The sequence below is a fragment of the Ovis canadensis genome, chromosome 17 (assembly GCF_042477335.2).
Source record: "Ovis canadensis isolate MfBH-ARS-UI-01 breed Bighorn chromosome 17, ARS-UI_OviCan_v2, whole genome shotgun sequence".
NCBI classification, from domain to species: domain Eukaryota; kingdom Metazoa; phylum Chordata; class Mammalia; order Artiodactyla; family Bovidae; genus Ovis; species Ovis canadensis.
In genome coordinates this window covers 75,919,365-75,940,096 of record NC_091261.1, presented here as the reverse complement: position 1 = coordinate 75,940,096, position 20,732 = coordinate 75,919,365, and the positions used below count along the sequence as shown (strand labels likewise).

General features: G+C 46.1%; 1 protein-coding gene across 3 annotated transcripts in view; it reads right to left on the bottom strand.

Annotated features, from left to right (window-relative positions):
- The window catches only part of GRK3 (G protein-coupled receptor kinase 3), a 115,123-nt gene extending 94,878 nt beyond the window's left edge, over positions 1-20,245 (bottom strand). Inside the window, exon 1 of one of the 3 annotated variants that reach the window (XR_011249978.1) lies at positions 20,005-20,245. Coding sequence is in view for 1 of the 3 variants with exons in the window: in XM_069558007.1 (XP_069414108.1) it covers positions 20,005-20,117 (113 nt within the window). In the remaining 2 variants the exon portion in view is untranslated. The remainder of the gene's footprint in view (positions 1-20,004) is intronic. The other 2 variants (XM_069558007.1, XM_069558006.1) reach the window with 2 other exon arrangements.
- Positions 20,246-20,732: the final 487 nt, after the last annotated feature.

Sequence of the window (20,732 nt, the reverse complement as noted above, 5' to 3'; positions counted from 1 at the left end):
ATGCTGGCAAATCATATTCTGATTGAGGAATTGTATTCAGCATATATAAAGGCTTTTCAAAGCTCAAGAATAACAAAACAAACAACCTAATTTTAAAAAATGGGTAAATGATGTATACAGACACTTCACCAAAGAAGATAAGTGGATGGCAAGTAAGCATATGAAGAGATTCTCAACAGTGTTAGTCATTAGGAAAAGGCAAACTAAAATCAGAGATGTCACTACACGCCTATTAGACCAGCTAGAATTAGAAAAGACTGACCATACCGCGTGTTGGCAAAGATGTGGAACAACTAGAATTCTCATACACAACTAGTGGGAAGGTAAAAAGAAAATAACTGGGCAGTTTCTTCAGAAGTTAAAACACAAACCACTATATAACCAACCCATCAATTTCACTCCTAGGTATCTATCCCAGAGAAATGAAAGCGTACATCCATAAACAGACTTGCACATGAGCATTCTTAGCAGCGTTACTTGTGATGATCAAACGCTGGAAACCCAAATGCCACCAACAGATGAATAAGTATGAGTGGATATCCATATTACGGAAGAATATTCAACAACAGAAAGGAATAAATTATTGATATAACATGCATGGATCTCAAAATAATTATTCTGAGTATAAGGAGCCAGGAGCCACATCCTAAAAGAGTAAAAAGAGTACATATTGTTTGATCACAAAGAGGCAGGAGCAAACTTCTAGAGATGATATACATAGGCCCCCAACCCCCAGAAAAATGTATCTGCGGCTTCCCTGGTGGCTCGGTGGTCAAGAATCCACCGGCCAATGCAGGAGATACGGGTTTGATCCCTGATCCAGGAAGATCCACAGGCTGCTGAGCAAAAGCCCGTGCACCACAACTACTGAGCCTGCGCTCTAGGGCCAGAGGGCTGCGGCCACTGAGCCTGCGCTCCGGGGCCAGGGGGCCACGGCCACTGAGCCTGTGCTCCGGGGCCAGGGGGCCGCGGCTACTGAACCACGCGCCCCAGAGCCTGTGCCCTGCAGCGGGAGAAGCCACCACAGTGAGCAACCCGCGCACTGCAGCTAGAGAGCAGCCTCCGCTCTACAGCTAGAGAGAGGCCAAAAATAAATAAAACCACACACACACACACACACACACACACACACAGCTGGTCTCTCCCCTGGTTCTTGGCACAGAGCTCCTAAAGGCTGCGGAATTCCCCAAGTGGTAGAAATGTCTTATTCATTAGGAGTCCTTTTCATCCATATTTGAGTGTATGCTGATGAGGTGACTAAGAGGACTCTCTGGTATGATTCTTTCTTGTGCGTGTTTGAAATTTTCATTACAGAAAGTTTATTACTTCTTTTTGCTTCACCCTGCACAGCACATGGGAACTGAGCTCCCTGGACCAGGGGTTGAACCCACGTCCCTACAGGGGAAGCATGGAGTCTTAATCACTAGACCCCATGGAAGTTCCAAGATAGTTTAAAAATATCAAAATATGGCCTTCAAATACCTTCTCATCAAAATAAAACATAGATATTTACTATGTATAATACTATCCCAACTGGAGGCATAATTTTTTTAATTTTAATATCAATTTGTTGGTAATATACCAGCCTTACCTATCATAACCTATTGGGGTCCTGCTATAGAAATACAAAGGCTTCCCTAGTGGCCCAGATGGTAAAGAATCTGCCTGCAGTGCGGGAGACCTGGGTTCAATCCCTGGGTCAGGAAGATCCCCTGGAGAAGGAAATGGCAACCCACTCCAGCAATAAATATTATATCATATTTTAAAGAATTTTTTTACTACTAATGTAGTTTAAGGACCAGATATCTGCTCTCTCCTGGCCAAAGGACAGCGATAGATATCTCTCATTATTAAAAATCTCTATATTCTATGTGAAGCTTACTTCTGTTCTATTCTGATGTTCAAAGCAAAATGCATCTAAACAAGTATTTCAAATACTAGGTAACACATCACCTAAAAAAAGTGTTTACACATAAGGTAGTTGTGAAGATCAAGTGAACTGGCTTTGTTAGAAGCAACACCCAAATAAGAGTTGTTAAAATTATGACCATCAAGAAACCTAAAAGGCAGATTTTTTTTTAAGATAGGATGACTAAGCAGTTACACTAAGATTCAATTCCCCTGAAAGAAAATTGCTTTCTTTCACATGTAGTTACTAAACATTTTCCACTAACTGTTCATTAAATACCGGAAATGGAGCAACATTATCCAAAACACAAGGACGACTTTACCACTAGATTTAAAACCACCAAACTCTGCCAGATACAGGCTCTGATGTGTGTGCTCAGTTGCTTCAGTCGTGTCCAACTCTTTGAGACCCCATGGACTACAGCCCACCAGACTTCTCTGTCCATGGGATTCTCCAGGCAAGAATACTGGAGTGGGTTGCCATTTCCTTCTCCAGGGCATCTTCCCCTCCCAGGGATCAAACCCGGGTCTCCTGCACTGCAGGTGGAGTCTTCACCACTGAGACTGGGGAAGCCCCATAAACTCTGAAGGGGTCTTTAAAAGTATCTGGTATAGCTGACTGTCAGCTCTTCCCAAGATTCCTCAGTTCACCCGATCTTGGGCAAAAAGTCTTGCATATGACCTGCATAGCACTAATGCACACGAGATGATCTATACCCAGGAGATCACAAGCCGATTAAGCTAAACGTGAATTCCTTTGTGTTTTCTCCTCCCATATTTTGACAGTCCACATCCTGTTTGTAGATGCCTTTCTTCTGCAATATATTACCTGATGTTAAGTGACACTAAACATAACTGAATTTCACTGACCAAAAAGAAAGAAAATCATATACAAAAGTCACACCTGAACAGATACAATCTGAAGGATGGACAAATTTATGGGGTCAATCAAGTTTACCTAATTAAAGCTACCAAAATTTTGTGATCTAAACTGTTGCTTCAAATTAGTTACAATAATCATTTTAGAATCCATTTATCTGATTCTCAAAAAACGTTTGCATCAGCAGCTTCATCCTAATGGCTGTGTTGTAATCTCCGTGAAACAAGCATCAGAGAACAGGAAGACAGGAGCCAAGCAGAGTCTGTAGGAGGGTCCAGAGCATCCTCCTCGTTTCCAAGATTAATTTTTTATGGAATTATCTCATTTAAAAGATCCCAATGCACAGCAGCACTACTCACAACAGCCAAGACATGGAAACAACCTAAACGTCCATCCACAGATGAACGGATGAAGACGACGTGGTGCACACACATGAGGGAATACTACTCAGCCACAGAAAAGGAAACAATGCCATTTGCAGAGACATGGATGGACCTAGAGACTATCATACTAAGTGAGGTAAGTCAGACAAAGACAAATACCATATGGCAGCACTTACACGTGGAACTTAAAATATGCCACAAAGGAACTTACCTACCAAACAGAGACAGACTCACAGACACAAGAGAGCTGACTTATGGTTGCCAAGGGGCAGGGTGTTGGGGGTGGGAAGAACTGGAGCTTGGGATTAGCAGATGCCGACTACTATATATAGGATGGATAAACAAGGTCCTACTGTATAGCACAGGGAACTATATTCAATATCCTGTGATAAACCATAATGGAAAAGCATATCAAAAAGAATGTGTGTGTGTGTATATATATATACATATATGTATGTATAACTGATTCACATTGCCATACAGCAAAAATTAACACAACATTGTAAATCAACTACATTTCAATAAAATAAATAAATGAAAAGACCCTGAGGGCCTCACATCCTGCCCAGGGTCCATACTCCTCAGCACCTCACCGGAGGCATGTCCAAAGAGGCCCAGGTGACCTCATCAACCACACCTTCCCTCTGACCTCACACAGCAGCCACGCAGGATTTCTTCACTGCTGAGCAATTCTGTAAATGCCATTCCCACTCTCCTCGCATGAAAGCCTTCTGCTCATCCTCCAGGACTCAGATCGGGGTCACTGGCCTTCCCCAAGCCCTGCAGAGGCACGCCCTCTCAACTCCAGTCTCCACTGTGTGTTGGGCGGCAAGGCTGTTTCATTCCCCACAATGTGCTTGGAAATATACACACCTCCATATCCATCCCCTGCTCATTTAATCGCTCATTCATTCAAAACAGGCAGTGCGTCCTTTCCAGGAGCCAAGCACCATGACACTCAGAACACACAGTGAGTCCCACCCGGTCTCTGCCCTGAAGGGGGCCGTGTCTAGAAGGGTGACAGTGGGGTGAGCAGGGAGCCCCGAAGCAGTGTGACAATGCAGGGTCCCTGTGGCATCAACAGGGACAGTCACAGGGGGCTACAGAGTCCAGGGCAGCACGGCTAGACTCCAGACCCTGGGGGGCCCCTGGCCAAGATGAGGTGACAGAGGCTACCTGTGCAGCAGCTGATAAACCATGCCTGCCTGCACCGAATAACCGAAGGAAACAGACAAAGGACAGCGGTGGGTAAGAAACACACACGGAGAGAAAAATGCCAGACAGCATAGAGCCCCCACTTTTGGGTCCACTTATTTCTCTAACTTAGCAAGAATACCTAATTTACCACCCTTGAGATTAATGTCTAGCTCTTCAAAGTTTCTTTTTTTTTTAAAGCAAATACTTCCTTTCTAAGGACTGACAGATGACATGCTGTTTCTATAACTGGCAAAAATGCTGACTTGGACACGAGTTGCTGTGCCTCCCTGCCCCCACTTCCCTAAGAGATGTGAACCAGGCAAGAACATCAGTGACCAAGCACCCTCCAGGCAAACAGATCTACAAACTAAAATATTCTCCGTACAAGACCAACGAAGGGAATTCATCGACTCCTCGTCTTCTAATTTGGCACATGACGCCACTCGTCACATGAGAACTTCATCTGAGTCTTGTACTCATTTTCTCCTTGATGGTTTCCAGGTTTGGGGGTTTGCCTCGGACAGCCCTTTACACTCCAGAATAATAAAAATGTCTTCTCTCACATTTTTCCATTTTTAGTAATTTTTATGATTATCTCATTAAACACTGGGGAATTCTCGTGTGTGTGTACAATGTGGACTTGATCCGATGATCAGCTATCACACACAATCCTTTCCCCAACAGACTCAAAATGCCACCTTTGCCCATAAGCCAAATTCAAGTTCTGCTATAGAGATGAATATAAACACGCATATACACGATTCTGCCTGCTCCGCCATGTATGAGTCTGTGCCTGAAACAAGACCACATGGTTTTAATTCCTACAGCAATGTCTCATGATTGCTAAAGCAGATCCCCACTATTCTATTGGTCATTTTTCCCCACTTATCTCTTCTAGATGAATGAAGATAAGCTTATCACATTCTTTAAAATTGTCATTCGGATCTGGATTGTGATAAGGTTAATTTGAAGAGAACTGACATCTTTTCAATACTGAGTCTTCCAATCTAGAAATAACCCCCGCCCCCCGCCACACCATTTGTCCAGATTTGCTCTGACTTAAGTTTTATTTTTCTTCATACCAGTCTTACTGGTAATTAGTTGGTGAGGTCTGGTTTAGAGCAACGCATTACAAAACATTTACTTTAAAGAAATTATTCTGATAAATATTCATGTAATTTAAATATAGAAATTTGTTCAAGTAATCTCAGTGAGAGAATTACATTACAGAGTCTCATTAGGCATGGAGTGTATGCTTCAAGGGTAGACCATCTTAAACAGCACGGGCTGTCATTTTTTTCCTGCTAAATGTAAACATCAGAACTATGATTTAATAGATATTCATGACTGAATGAGGTTCGGTGAAATCGTCTTGTCTTCAGTGAGTAAATGGGTAAATCATTTTCTGAAGTTTCATGTCTTAACATGCTTTCTCTCTTGGATATTTTTGCATCTTTTTTTTCTTCCCCCTCATCCTCCAGTGAGAAGTCTTCTGATCCAAAGGTTGTAAATTCATCCACAAGGACTTGGATTAGTCAGAACTCTGGTTGCAAATGAATTGACTACAACTCTACCCGTATCTTTGAAATCAGTGCCACGGAGCCTCTTCTTGAGTCCTCTAATGCAGTTTTCAAAGAGCTCATCAGGCTGTTCTTTGAGATGCAAGACGTTTAGAATCTCCATAGGGTGCGTCGGAAGTGATATCCTAAGTCACCAGCGCTGGTTACACGTGACACTGGGACATCACGAGGCTATCACCAGCCCAATCCGGAGACAGTCATGATCCTCACACGGAGTCATCTACCCTTGTTTCTAAAAACCTTTGTAAAATTTTTCAAACGTGCAGAAGTACAGACTGGTAGTGTGAACGCCCATGATCCATCAATCAACACCCTGTGGACAGCAGTTAAGATTTTAGCTGGCTTCCATTCTCACCCTCACTTTTCATGGGTTTCTTTAAGCATTTTAAAGCAAATCTCGGACTGCATATCCTTTTGCTTCACTACTTCCGCCTGCATTTCTGAAAATTACAGAAACTTTCCTTCCATAAACATGGGCCATTGTCTCTTCTCAACCCCATCCTGGAAATCACAATAATTCCTGAAGATCTAATAATCAAATTTCCAGCACTCTCTCAGAGGTGTCTTCTGTGGAGCCGGGTCTGAAGCGCAGTGCAGTGCTCAGTCGTGTCTGACCGCATGGACTGTCGCCCACCTGGCTCCTCTGTCCATGGAACTTTCCAGGCAAGAATACTGGAGTGGGTTGCCACTTCCTACTCCAGGGGATCTTCCTGACCCAAGGATCAAACCCACATCGCTTGTGTCTCCTGGATTGGCAGGGAGACTCTTTAGCACTGCACCATGTGTTCTTGCCAGGAGAATCCCAGGGATGGGGGAGCCTGGGGGGCTGCCATCTATAGGGCTGCACAGAGTCGGACACGACTGAAGCAACTTAGCAGCAGCAGCAGCAGCAGCATATGGGAAGCCCAGTTAGATTTTAATCAAGATCAGATCAACATCTCACATTCATCTGATTATTATCTCTTAATTTTGTTTTGCCCTTGATCACCTCTCCATCCCCACCAGTCACTTCTCATCTTCGTGCCAGTGACTTCCTGAGGAGCCCAGGACGGCAGTCCTGAAGGATGGCCCCCACCTGGACACGCTTGTCTGCGTCCTCATAAGATCACTCAATGCTCTCCTCTGTCTCCGCATTTCCTGTATGCTGCAAATCAGCTCTGAAGACTTGGATACATTCAGGTCCATCTTTGCCGGAAGGACTGCTCACTACACCGCCTTCAGGCTGCCTCATATCAGGAGACACAGGGCTGGAAAGGAGGACGTTTCCGCCCCTCCTCTCTTGAGTTCTTTGGGCTGGTCTCATAATTAAATGGATGCAAGACAGAGTAACAGGAGGGAAAAAAAAACACGAATTTAATTCACACGTACAGAGGTCTCATTGCAACAGGACCTAAAGAAATGATCAAAGCTGTCAGCTTTTATACTTTTGACACAAAGAAACAACACATTTGTGAAGACCTGAAAGAGATTTCGGCTTAGGCTAGTGAATTAGTGAGGAAGAAACAAAGCTTGTTCACACAGCCTTCTCGGTCTGGGCTCTGTCTCTCTGTCTGTCTCCCTCAGTGGCGGGAGGGTACCTTTCACCTGCGAGATTTATTTTCTGCTCTCAGGGGTACAAAGGAGGGTCAGAGTGTCTTTCTTACAGTGGTTGTTTCTTAAGTAATCTTAATTCAAAATAATCGTGGTATCATTTTGGCCCATTTGGGGGTTGGCCTGTCCTGAGCCCCAACATTAGTGAGGTGAAAATTCACCAATTGGTGAAAGCCTGAAAGTCTGATCTCTCCATTTAAAATTCCCCCATCAACCTTTCATTTAATGGTTTCATACACTGATGATCTTTACTTAAATCTACTTTCAGCAAAAGTTGCAAAATGATGGGGTTTTTTTTCTTAATTCTATCATTCCTTCTGATTTTCTGCAATTTCCTCTTGATTTGCTGCAAGTGCTCTGTGAAGATGAACCTCTCATGATCAACGAGGAGTTTCTGTTGTTGTTTAGTGGCTCAGTTATGTCTGACTCTTTGCAACCCCATGGACTGTAGCCCACCAGACTCCTCTGTCCATGGGATTTCTCAGGCAAGAGTACTGGAGTGGGTTGCCATTCCCTTCTCCAGGGGATCTTCCCGACCCAGGGACCAAACCCACTTCTCCTACTTTGGCAGGCAGGTTCTTTACCACTGAGCCACCAGGGAAGTCCCATCTCTACATTACTGACGAGGAAGAGCTGAACTCACATCACCAGGCAAAGAAGGAGGCTCGAGATGGACTCGCTGAAGGGTCCCTGACCAACAGAGCTCCATCCCCATGGGAGCTCAATGACCTTTCTGGGAAGGTCACATAGGCAACCTGTTCCATTAATTTTCTGTCATAATTTAGAAGCTACCACTAACAAGATTAATCAATGTAACATAAAAAAAAATCCTTAATGCATCTCAAGTACCCGACAAGTGTCTTCAAGCTGAGGATCCCCATTTACCTACTGACAGGCAGAGATGTGAATTTTAATTTTGCTTTTTGAAATAAGGGTGCATTGGAAATTAAGAAAACGTGTTTGGGGTTAAGAAAGTATCATGAACCCCTGACATGTAGCTATTCTGAATTTAAAAGTGTCATTACTAGTAATAAGTATCCTATTATTTAACATGGAATTTATGACATCTCACTTTTTCAGGAAATATGCATATACTTATGATTAACTCAACATCTCCGGTCAAAGGATATGTAACTACTGGAGCAGCACCTCATCAGATCCCAGCAGTTGACCTCCAGATTGAATGAAGACAATGAATTTCCAAACTGTGTTACCAAAGTCTGAAATTGACAATGTTCCTCTCCCCAAACCAGAGAAGCTTCTTTGTTTAGAAGATTCACGTGGCAGAAGGTAGTCTGCGGGTGTCCATTAAAATGCACAGAATTTGAACTGAGGCTCAACTGAGCCATTTGCTACCAAGGTGATCTTGAGCCATTACCGTCACTCTGAACCTGGACTTTCTCCTCAAATGGGGATGCGGAGTATCGTGGAGCCAGTTCCCAGAATGTGGAAATAAGGGAAAAAGCTTGCCCTTGGAGAATGAAACTTTTAAATTAAGGCATAACACAAAGCACAGAGAAATGCCTGAGGCTCCTTGGCTAGCAGGCCTTGGCTGCGGCTTCAGAAACTGTGCTATGACTCCAGTCGAGGCTTGGCACCGTCAGAACAGGAAACGTGCAAGTGTGGACAGGGCGTCTCACCCTCAGGGGACTCACGATTTCACACCCAGGGTAAAGCCACCCTGGAGAAATGACCTGGTCCCGGCTCCTGCGGCTGCCGAGCCAGGGGCCAGACCTTCTGAGCTCTCCGGCCACCAGCCTGGGCCACCTGGGTGTGCACCACACCCACAGGGGCGGCCTTCCAGGGGGGACGCTCGGGTCACAGGGCCTTCGGGCAGCCAGGCTCCTTGAGAGCCAGCGCTGAATATCAATCTGACACTCCAGCTACAGTCGGGCTTTTGAGATCAATAGACCAGGTGAGTTCGTGCATTTTGGGGCAGGGGAGGGGGAGCCTCTAGCTCATCGGATTCTCCAAGGGGTCTTTAAATAAGAACCACCGGCCTTGAAGAAGAGAAGGCGTTAGTTGGGCCCGACTCAGCTTATGGATGTGAACTTCACATCAGGAGGCAGAGAGAGACTCTGTGATGACAGGATCCAGTTTCTGAGTCTTCGGGGGGAAGACCACCCCTGGGACCACAGGAAAGACCCTGGTGTCCGAAGAGAGCACCAGCTGTCCTTCCAGACAAAGTACCCTCCTCAATGTCTCCACGTGACACGTCTCCAGTAGTTGTCTTCTTCCTTTCTCAATCGTCCACCGACTACAGAGGACAGCTTGAAAAATTAACAAGAAAGACCCAATACATGTAGAACTGCAAAGCACTGTAGGCAAGTATTAACGCAGGGTTTTTAAATCTAAATTCAAATCTCTTGCATAAATGTGAAACAGGCCAACAACAGATGTCACTAGGTTTAATAAGACAACATGTTCAAACCTAACTGATAAGATCACTGTAATTAATTCTGATCTGGTTCACACCCTAGTTTTGGAGAATGTCTCTTGAGAGTGGAGAAAGAATTTTATCAGGTTAGGACCACTGAGGCCCCTCAAAACTAGAGTCTGGCTTTTTCTACTGTTCTCTTACCACCTACCCCATGCCAGAGAGTTGTGAGATACCCATAGGGCCAGAATGTTTACCTTAAAACTGATCTTACACAAAGGAGTATGCACCAGCTACTTCATCAGGTCTTTCTGGTAGGACACAGCCAGAGAAAATAAGCTTCTCTTATAGAGTAACTTGGATTTTTTATATATATATATAATTTGAAACGTCAATCCCCTGTCAAGCAAGACACTTTATTTAAAGGACGGAAATATAAAGATGCTACCAGTTTTCCACATGGAATTAAACAATCAACCAAGTGGTTAAACCTTAAGAAATCCCTGAACACAAAAGTCTCAACAGTGTTTTGATGTTTTTTGTTTTTTGTTTTTTTTTTTGAGGCAGGGGGCACTTCTCTGATGACTCAGATAGTCAAGAATCTGCCTGAAATGCAAGAGATTGGGGTTTGATCCCTGAGTCAGGACAATCCCCTGAAGAAGGAAATGGCAACCACTCCAGTATTCTTGCCTGGACAGAGGAGCCTGGCGGGCTATAGTTTATCGGGTCACAAAGAGTTAGACATGATTGAGCTACTACTAACACTTTCACTTCACTTTCTTCATTAGCATAAGCATCTTCTCACCCTTTGCTTAGAAACTGCTATTGCGCAGAGAACACCTTTCTCTTCTAGCTCAATTCTAGAGGGGTGTTTTGATAAAATAATGAGTTTTCCTCCATGACCACTGGCAACAAAAGAGAAGGCAGTGCTTCCAAATGGAACACAATAAGGAAGCAGGGCAAACTTTCCATTCCATTCTATACTCAGGGTTGCAGTGACAAGATCCACTGTGTAATCCCTTTCCCACTTAGGGTGTCATTATAATAGGAGGAAAGAATCAGTATGTGTAGCTGAAAAAAAGCAGGGCCTTTTAAAGATGAAAGTCCCCTGACCTTTTCTATTAGGATGAGTTCCTTTCTAAATGTGGTACAGATCCTCCCACCTCACCACCAAAAGCCTCATATTTGGGAGACCTTCCTGCCAGTCCAGAAGTTAAGACATCTTGCTTCCACTGCAGGGGGCACAGGTTCGATTCTTAGTCAGGGAACTAAGATCCCACATGCTGCACGGAGAGGCCAAAAAGTAGAAGAAGAAGAAAAAAAGCCCTGTATTTTTAAAAGAGGATCCAATGAAAATGTCATAGATGCCTTAAGACATTTTCATGATGCAGAATGAAAGCCTACAGTATTTAACGGCTGTGCAAGTGCCTTCGCATCTCAGTTCATTTTTAACTGAAATCTTTATCAAAAGCAATACAGATACAGAAGATGTAGAAGAAATGACCGGAAAATATCACCAGTCATCTTTCTAAAGAAAGAGCAATGGACTGACTTAATGACACAAAATACAAATACTAGGAACATGTCATGCAAGAAAGTTTTCCGGCTGAAAATAAAGAAACTTGCTGCCTTCCCCAGCTGATGGAGTTGTCAATTTTTGAACACATGAAACAAACATTCTCTAACCCTCAGGAGATGGATCTTTGCAGCTTAATGGAAGCTCACTTTCTCCCTGAAATAGTTTAGCCCATAATTATCTGAGAAATAGACAGTGCCAGGCACTCAGCACTAGTCGAAGGCAGTCACTTTCACCATACTCGGGTAGCCCGCGCTTAGCTTCCTAACTCTCACCGTTTATGGAAACAATAGATCCCCTAACCAAACCAGTAAAATGAAATTTAAAAATCATTCGCGGGACCAAAAATGTCCTCCTTGTAACGGAACTTTCAGAGGGACTCAGTCGTACACTTGAGTTTGGATATAACAGCTCTGCCATCACCGTATTTATTACAGTAACTTTGCAGATACCTCTTTCGTTTTCATAAATTTTAATACTTCTACTCTGGTAGGTAATATTCAGACTGATGAGCGTATATTACAGAGCAGCGGGCAGGCTTCGGCGTGACGCGAGGAATAACTAAAGGCACGTCAGTCAGTTCCCCACAGCAGCCACAGAGGCTGAGGCAGCTGCCTTCAAGAGACTGAAGATCTATTACTTTGCGGATGAATTAAACTTGTTTTGCAGGATCAGGAAAGGAGCGAGAGCGATCTGTGCACAGGATGAATTACAAGCGAGCTTTCCATTATACTTCAATTAAAAAAAAAATCCTATGAAAATAAAAAGGTGGGGGAAGCGGTGGGAGGGAGGCTCCCCAGAGGGAGAGGATGCGTGTATGCACACAGCTGATTCACACTGTTGCAGAAACTAAAACAACATCGTAAAGCAACGATCCTCCAATTAAAACATGTATATCCTGTGGGGGCGAAAAAAGAGGGAAAGCGCTTTCTGACACCAATCTCTTCCAGAGATGCTCCCGGAAGATGACCCTGGCTGGATGCTGGAGAGGGAGGTCGCCCGCCCAACGCAGGACTAGACTGGACGCCCTCCAAGACCTTTTCAAACATGAGCCACGACAACGCTAGGTTATTAACATGTGTCTGTGGCTGTTTGAAGAAGACGAGAATGCATCACCTTACGCTCAACACACTGAAGCCAGCTGCCTTCACATTATGATTTTTGGTTCATTTTACTGACACAAAGACCTTCTGAGGATGTCAACTCTCTCAATTGCTAAATTATCTATTTTTAAGAGTGGCTCGCTTATGAACTCTTAGGTACTGAAGCCAACATAGCCCAGAGCCTACTGGACGGGTGGATGGATAGAAGAAAACAGAGGGAAGAGAGGGAGAGAAGAAAAATGGGAGATGAAGGGAAGAAAGGAAAAGAACCAAGCGAGGCACCATGAGCAGAAGGTTCTAGACAAATAGCTAGAGGAAGAGTACGGAGGAGAAACCTGAGAAATTCACCTACTCGGGGTCAACAACGTAACTTTTCAGAAGTCCTGCCTTCCAAGCCCACCCGCTGTCCACAGTCTCCATGCAACACGGCCTTTATCTGCTACCGTTTTGTACTTTTTAAAGGGTGTTATGTCTTGTATTGTGTATAATCCCAACCACAACCACAGGGTGTAAATAAAGAAAAACTATCTTTTCACATTGCTTCCACTCTCTCTTGCGTTTTCTGTGTTTGAAATGAATGTTCTCTCCTGCTTACAAACGTATGGATAGAAAATGCTCTAAAAAGACAGAGATTTGAGGGAAAGTTTGTGATCAGAAAAGAACAGATATCATATTGCACAGATGGGGAAACTGCATACACTGAAATTAAGTGACGTGCCCAGGGCCTGTGGCAAACTGCCAGTGGAATCAGGGCTGTACTTCCTAGTCTAGAACTTTCTCTCCTAGGACAATATGGCAGGTAGGAGGGAGGGCGCAGGAAAATGAGGGTCCAGCGATAAGGACAGCTGGCCTTCGAGTTCACTAAGGACGAAGGTCTGGCCAGGCGACTTTCACATAATCAGTTTTTCCTGCTCTCAAAACCCTGGAAGAAGGAAATGGGAGCGAACAAGAGTACAAGTCCAAGGCTGGGCCAAGGCTGACTCTTACAAACCATCAGTCACAAAATAGATGAGCTGCAAAAATATCTTCATTGTGTTCTCTAATGAGCTGTTTCTTTACCGTCTTATAAAGTACTACAAATGTGCTTTGGCTTCACAGTGAAGCCAAAGCACAGGTGACCCAAAAGATTTCCAAAATTAGAGGAGATGAGGAGCTTGCTGCATTTCAGACCCATTGCTGTTCAGTCGCCCAGTTGTGTCCGACTCTTCTCAGCCCCATTCTGAACTGCGGCACACCAGGCCTGCCCCTCACCATCTCCTAAAGTTTGCCCAAGTTCATGTCTGTTGCATTGGTGATGCCATCCAACCATCTCATCTTCTGACACCCTCTTCTCCTTCAGACACATACAGCAATCCAAAAAGGCCCCAGGGGTCTAAATTCTAGTCGGTAATAAAACCAGGGGGCTTCCCTCATAGCTCAGTTGGTAAAAAATCTGCCTGTGATGCAGGAGACCCCAGTTCGATTCCTGGGTCAGGAAGATCCCCTGGAGAAGGGATAGGCTACCCACTCCAGTATTCTTGGGCTTCCCTGGTGGCTCAGCTGGTAAAGAATCCACCTGCAATGTGGGTGACCTGGGTTCGATCCCTGGGTTGGGAAGATCCCCTGGAGAAGGGAAAGGCTACCCACTCCAGTATTCTGGCCTGGAGAATCCCATGGAATATATAGTCTATGGGGCCCCAAAGAGTTGGATGCCACTGAGTGACCTGCACTTTCACTTTCTTTTCTTTCAATAAAAACAGAGAAGGATAAAGAAGTGAAAAAGAGGAGAGGCAGAGGTGGCTCCGGATCACATAGCCTCATCAGCATGCAAATGGCTTTGCAGGCAAATGACTTGACAATAAGAAAGCCAGAGTTGCCAAGTTCATCATCTCCATTCCCCACCGCCCATGCCCAAGACCATCAGGCACAGAAAATGCATTTTTACCTACAGCTGTCTTCAAAGACAGTTTTCTAACAGAGGAAGATTATTTGAATGAGAAAGTGATTTTTATTGCAAATAAAGCCAAAAATACAGTTTTGTTCCTTTTATCCTTTTCCTGGAAATGGAAAAAAAATGGGGGCTGGGGGGGGGGGCAGGAGGGGGAGAGTGGGCAGCCTGGGCTGCCCTTTTCTCTAAATGATAACAGAGACAGAAATCCTGTTGGGCGGCCAGAGGGTGAGGCGGTCTATTATTATACAATTTCTCATTAAAAGCAGTGAGATCGCACTTCTCCTGTTAAACAGAACAGGCATTTAACCCCCCGAGCTCCTCCTGGGAAATAAGGCAGAAACTGCTTATTCACTTAGTCATAATTACCGTTTTCTCAGGTCCCAGAGGAACAGCTGTTCTCGATCAGTCTCTGAGGATGGTTCTGACTTCCCAATGCTACCCTGGCAGCTGGCTGAATCCGCACCCAGAAGTGTAAGATGGCAGAGCATGATGGAAAGCAGCTGGGCTCTGGGAAACCTTGACTTGAATCCGGCTCCTGCCTCAGCCACGGTGAGCGGTCACCTGGGTTGGGTTCCTCAACCTCCCCGGGCACCTGCTTCTTTGGAAAACGGGGCCTATGCTAATACCTGACAGGACTCTTGTGGGGAACACATGCCCTCAAGGTGCAAACTGCCCAGCAGAGGGGGCGTTCACTGCCTTGGGGAATTTAAGCTTCCCTCTCGGCTGCAGGGACCCCGGGTGTCCTCTCTGCTCTGGCCCATCTCTTACTCTGCTTGCCATGCACCTGCTGAAGACTGAAGCGTCCCTTCTTTGAGCCTTGAAGACACTGGATCCAAACAGATGTTTGCCAAAGCCCAATTCAGGGTACCGAGGAGGTTCTTTTAAGAGGCTAGCTCAAAACACATCACTCTAAGAGCTGGGACTGCCTGAACTCAAAGACATCAACTGGGCTCTCAACACAAGCCTTTTACAATGCTTGACTTGGGAAGATTCTGGATCCCAATCTGAATGCAAGGGAACATCTATTTCTAAGAACTCCTGACTGCATGCAGCCCTTACCTCTTCAAGTCACTGGCGCAAATTAACTTTGACCAAGAATGAAGTAATAGCTGAAAGGTCAGAATAAATTACATTTGGAAAGTGTAGTTTAGAGAAAAAGAAGCACACACTGTTTCATACATAGAAATGCTCCTATCGACAATAAAGAGTGCTTTTTTTCCTGAAGGCTGTTCGTTCAACCCTGACTCTGTAGTTCAGAGTTGGCCATGCAGGCATAGAAAACCCTCCAACTCAAATGGAGAGGAATCTTTCAAATCATCTTCCAGTCCCTCGCTGATTGAAATTGGGAAATTACAGAATATATCCCATTTCCACATCAGAAGAAAATGAAGCTATTTTTCAAGACCAATCACCTACAATAACTTTAAAAGCAGATAGGTGCACAGTACCATATTACTATGTATATTATGGCTAGGCAGCTTTTTAAGGGGGATAGTTAAAAAAATTACTGTAAAACACTGAGCAGGCATAATGTATTCCGTGAAAACAGAATAGTAAAGGCCACTCTGTGCTACCTGTGCACAGGTAAAAAGAATCTTCCGGCAGCTGCACACGAAAGTCAACACCTTCCTCAACTCCCTGTGTATTTCCTACTAGACTGTGTGGTTGTTTTGTTGTCCAGTCGCTAAGTCATGTCTCTCTGCAACCCCAAGAAGTGCAGCACGGCAGGCTTCCCTGTCCTTCACTATCTCCCAGAGTTTGCTCAAACTCACATCCATTGAGTAGGGGATGCCATCCAGCCCAATCATCCTCTGTCACTCCCTTCTCCTCTTGCCCTCAGTCTTTCCCAGCATCAGGGTCTTTTCCTAGTCAGTTGGCTCTTGTAAGCCCCTGAAGGAAGAGCTGTCAGGCCAGGCCTCGCTTGGCTCAGGAAAACAGCTCTACAACTGTGCACTGAATTCATGGAATAAACAGTACCACAAACCTTCTTCAGGACAGTTGAAAATGTTTCCAGAAAATTATAAAGGCTCTTTAAAATGCTTTCAGGCTTTCCCGTGACTTGGAAAGGACAAGTTTTGTGATGGATGAGCCTGAATTTTCAATGTCCACTGAACAGAAATAAAACTCAGGAGGAGAGATCGATTTTGTGACTGAACCTCTTGCAAGAATGTGTCAACTCAAGTCAACTGAATCCTGCTGTTCAGAAAAGATTATGAGAGTAATGAGACCAGAGGAAAAGCTGCCCCGACTCTACAGGGCTTAACGTGCTGATCCTTTGCAGGTATTGGTTTCTGAATTAGTCCCTATTAAATGTTTCTTCCCTAACATGGCATAAAACGACTGGCACACACATCTGAAGGTGCGTGTTTTCAACTGGGCATGTGCAGAGCATCCATGGGTCACAGCTGCCTGTCACCAATAGACCCCATTATCACCTACATTAGCACAACAAATGTTTCAGTAAACTAAAGCAGTTGTATAATTTGAACAAATAGGCAGCTTTTACAGGATTTACACTCATTGGTTCATTAACTGAATAACATGTCAGCCTAACAAAATGGTTGCCTCTTTGCCATCTCTGAGAAGCAAAATCTCCCCTGGGCGGAATGTTCCATTTTCTGAGACTCTCCCATAATAGGCAGGGGACCGCACACTCCTCATTTCATTGAAATTAGCTGAATATTGCTTTGTTCTGTTGTCTCTCTGTGCAAAACTGGAGGAAAAAGTGAAGTATGAAATGAGGAAGCACCCAAAATGTTACAGTGGCTTCAAATAGTTAGCTGGAAAAAAGAGTCACTGGGGATAAACCGATGGCGAGTTTTATGCTTCCCGTTTAGAAGCTGGACATATAAAGCTAAACCTCTCGCTCAGGAATGCCAGAGGCTGGTGACCACGAAGCTTTCTTCAAAACGAAGCTGAGACAGAAACTTATCAGAGAACATCTGACCTGCATCCTTCACCAAAGAGTGAAATCACACTAGTCTTTTGAGTCATGATGCTGAGGCATTTTCATGTGAAATTTACTTTCTTACCAGATCTAGAAATCCCCCAACCTCCCACCCCATCCCCAAATCAAGCAGATGAGCCACCAACTGCCGTCCAGGTGGAGAGAGATGTGATGTTTGACCTGATGACTCAACGTACAGAATCCTAGCTCAGCACAGGGAGTGGCAGTGACTATGTGAATGGTCGCAGGAGAAAAGTAAAGCCAGTTGAGATAAATTCAAGACAAGTTAGAATCGCTGGAGAATGCTCCAATGGCCTAATTCAAAAGTCTATTTGGGAAAAAAAAGAGAGAGAGAGAGAGAGAGAGAGAAACAGCAACAGAATAACAATTACTAAAGAGCTGCTTCCTAAAATTACTCTCCTGTTTCTATGTCTCAATTCTAAAATGTCATGAGAAATCTGCTGGCCCGTCACTAATTCTGCCTTAAACAGAGCATTACCAAAGAATGTCACTGAAAACAAAGGCCTTCACACACGGAAGTGAATACCCTAAGCACTAAGGATGTTCTTAGGAGGGACATTAAAAAAGCAGAAGTCATATTAAGTTCAAAACACCAAGAAAAACAAAATGAACAGAAGTTCCTAATGTTAATAATAGTATATATTATTATCGCCCCCCCCCAAAAAAAAACTGTCCATGAGTTAAGATTTGTTGATTTTACATACAGATACTTATATACTTAGGATTCCCTGTCCTTAAGGAAGAAAGAGAGGAAAAGAAAGTAAGCATTATATATGACATTTATAGAAATGCAGGGTGTTTGTTTTTTTTAAATGAAATTCAGGTTTCATTCGGGGTTCCTGTTTTACTTAGTTTTCCATTTGCCAGAAATTTTAAACAGCACTGCTTGTCAGTGAGCTCTGGACATGTGAAAGTCTGGAACAGGAGTGCTGTATTCATGATGCTCCACTCTTCCTGACATTTCCTGCCTGTTCCTGCTCATCAAAGTAGGTTTTCCCCTGCAAAACCAAGATGCAGGGGCTAAGAAGGACAAGCGAGCCACAAACATTCAGGAAGCACATCTTCATGGACACAATTTGACTTTTCACAACAAACAGCACAAAGGGACTGACATTTTCTATATCATGGGGCTCAGGCTCCTGGACTTGTAAAAAATAATCTGATGATCACTCAGTATCACAAGAAAGATATTTTTTTCCCTTATGCCAAGGTAATATTTAAGCAATCTTAGACATAGAACGCATGAAGGGCTGATGCTTTCAAATGGAGAATGGCTTTTAGTTTTAGTTTTCAGTAATATACAAAAATACATAGTTTTAAATTCACCATTAAGAAGATGCCTCATTGTATCATCAATTCCACCAAGAGCTATAAGTGTCAAGGAGACACATTTGCTGTACCGCTCCTGATGGTGCTATTTAGGAAGGAAGCTAAAGGTGGGGGGGGGGGGGAGAATCCAACTCCAATCCTCTGATACACTATCTGAAACTCACTATTAATCTGATAAATGACCTTTTCTGGGTAATGCCAATGATAGGTAATGCCAATGATATGAACTAATCAAGTCTTTTATTACTTCACCAATAAAAAATCATTTCTGAGGCAAAAAAATTACAACTTGGTATGGACCTCACCAAGACCCTTGCCAATTCAATCGGGTCCTTGGCTGGTAATGTAAACAAAATTTCTGCCTGAAATCACCCATTCAACACGGGTTTTGAAGTGATCCCCATTTCAGCCTTTTAGTAAAGTGCCCCCAGTGGGACCTGTCACCACGTACCAAAGAGAAAACCAAGTGGGTCAGAATTCACTACTTGCTGCCTGGTGGACCTTAAAAGGGGGAGCGAGCATGGAAAACGGTAATTTAAGTGCCCGGGGCAAAAAAAAAACAAAACAGGCAACTCGCCTGCACTCCCCAACTAAGACTCCCAGAGGGAGCTGAGGAGAGGATGGAGTTGGAAAGGGGCACAGCCGCAGGAACTATGCAAGGAACGGCCGGGATGGAGCGCAAGGGAAAGACAGGCACCGCCGGGCAGGACTGACGGGGCAGGCGGGGAGCCGTATGTGCGGGCTGGGGGGGAGGACGAGGGTGACACCGATGCGGCTGGAAGGACAGCGATGGGGCACTAGGGGAGCACAGCCATTAAAACAGGGGGGACCGCAGGGACGGGGCTGGCCCGAGAGAAAGGGATGGGGCAGGAAGCGGAGCAGGGACGGGCTTGGACCCGCGAAGTCACACCGCAGCCGCACAGCCCCTCACAGGGGCGCTCGCTGCTCGCCGGCCGCCGCGCCGGGCACTTCGGGGCGCTCTCCCCCGGAGTTCCCCCCGCAACAGCCCTCCGAAGCCCCATTTCTGAGACGGGCACGGCGAGGCCGGCCCCTCGGCGCCCGCTCCCCGCAGCGCCGGCCCGGGGGTCAGAGGCGGACTGGGCGCCCGACCCTCCCGGACGCGGGGGGTCGCTGGCGGCCGCGCGGGGGGGGGCGGCGGCGCCCGGGCGCGGGGAGCCGGTACCTGGGCTCGGGCAGGACGATCTTCTTGCTGGCGCGGGCGGCCGGGGTCGCCTTGCTCTTCTCCATCGCCATCAGGTAGCTGACATCGGCCAGCACGGCCTCCAGGTCCGCCATGTTGGCGAGCGGCGGCGGCGGCGGCGGCGGCTCCTCAGGACCCGGACGGGACGCGCTCCCGCCGCCGCCGCCCGCCGCGCCCCGACGTTGGGGGGGCCGCCCCGGGGCAGCCCCCCCCCCGGCCCGCCCCGCGCGCGCCCCCGCCCAGCGCCCCGCGCGCGCCGCCGCCGCCGCGCGCCCGCCCCGCCCCCCCGCGCGCGCACGCGCCGCCGCCCCCGCCCCCGCCCCTTCCGCGGGGGTCGGCGGGGAGCGCGCGCGCCCTGCGGCCAGTTCCCCCCGGCGCCCGAGCCCAGCGGCCCCGCTTCTCGCCGGCTGACCCGCTCCCTGTGGGCACCGTCCCGCCCTCCCCTCGGGGTGGCCACGGGGGACTTCCTCTACTCCTCCTCCTGCTCCTCCTCCTGCTCCCGACTTCCCGCCCGCAGCTCCAGGCGCTCACGCCGCCCTCTCTGCCCCCCTGGGGACCCCCTGCGAGCTGAGGGCGCCCAGGACCCGATGCCCAGCATGCCCGCCCCCCCGCCGGGACCCCTGCGAGCCGAGGGCGCCCAGGACCCGATGCCCAGCACCCAGTGGACAACAAGAAGGTCCCTGTTTCCCGGACACGGCAGTTCTCAAACT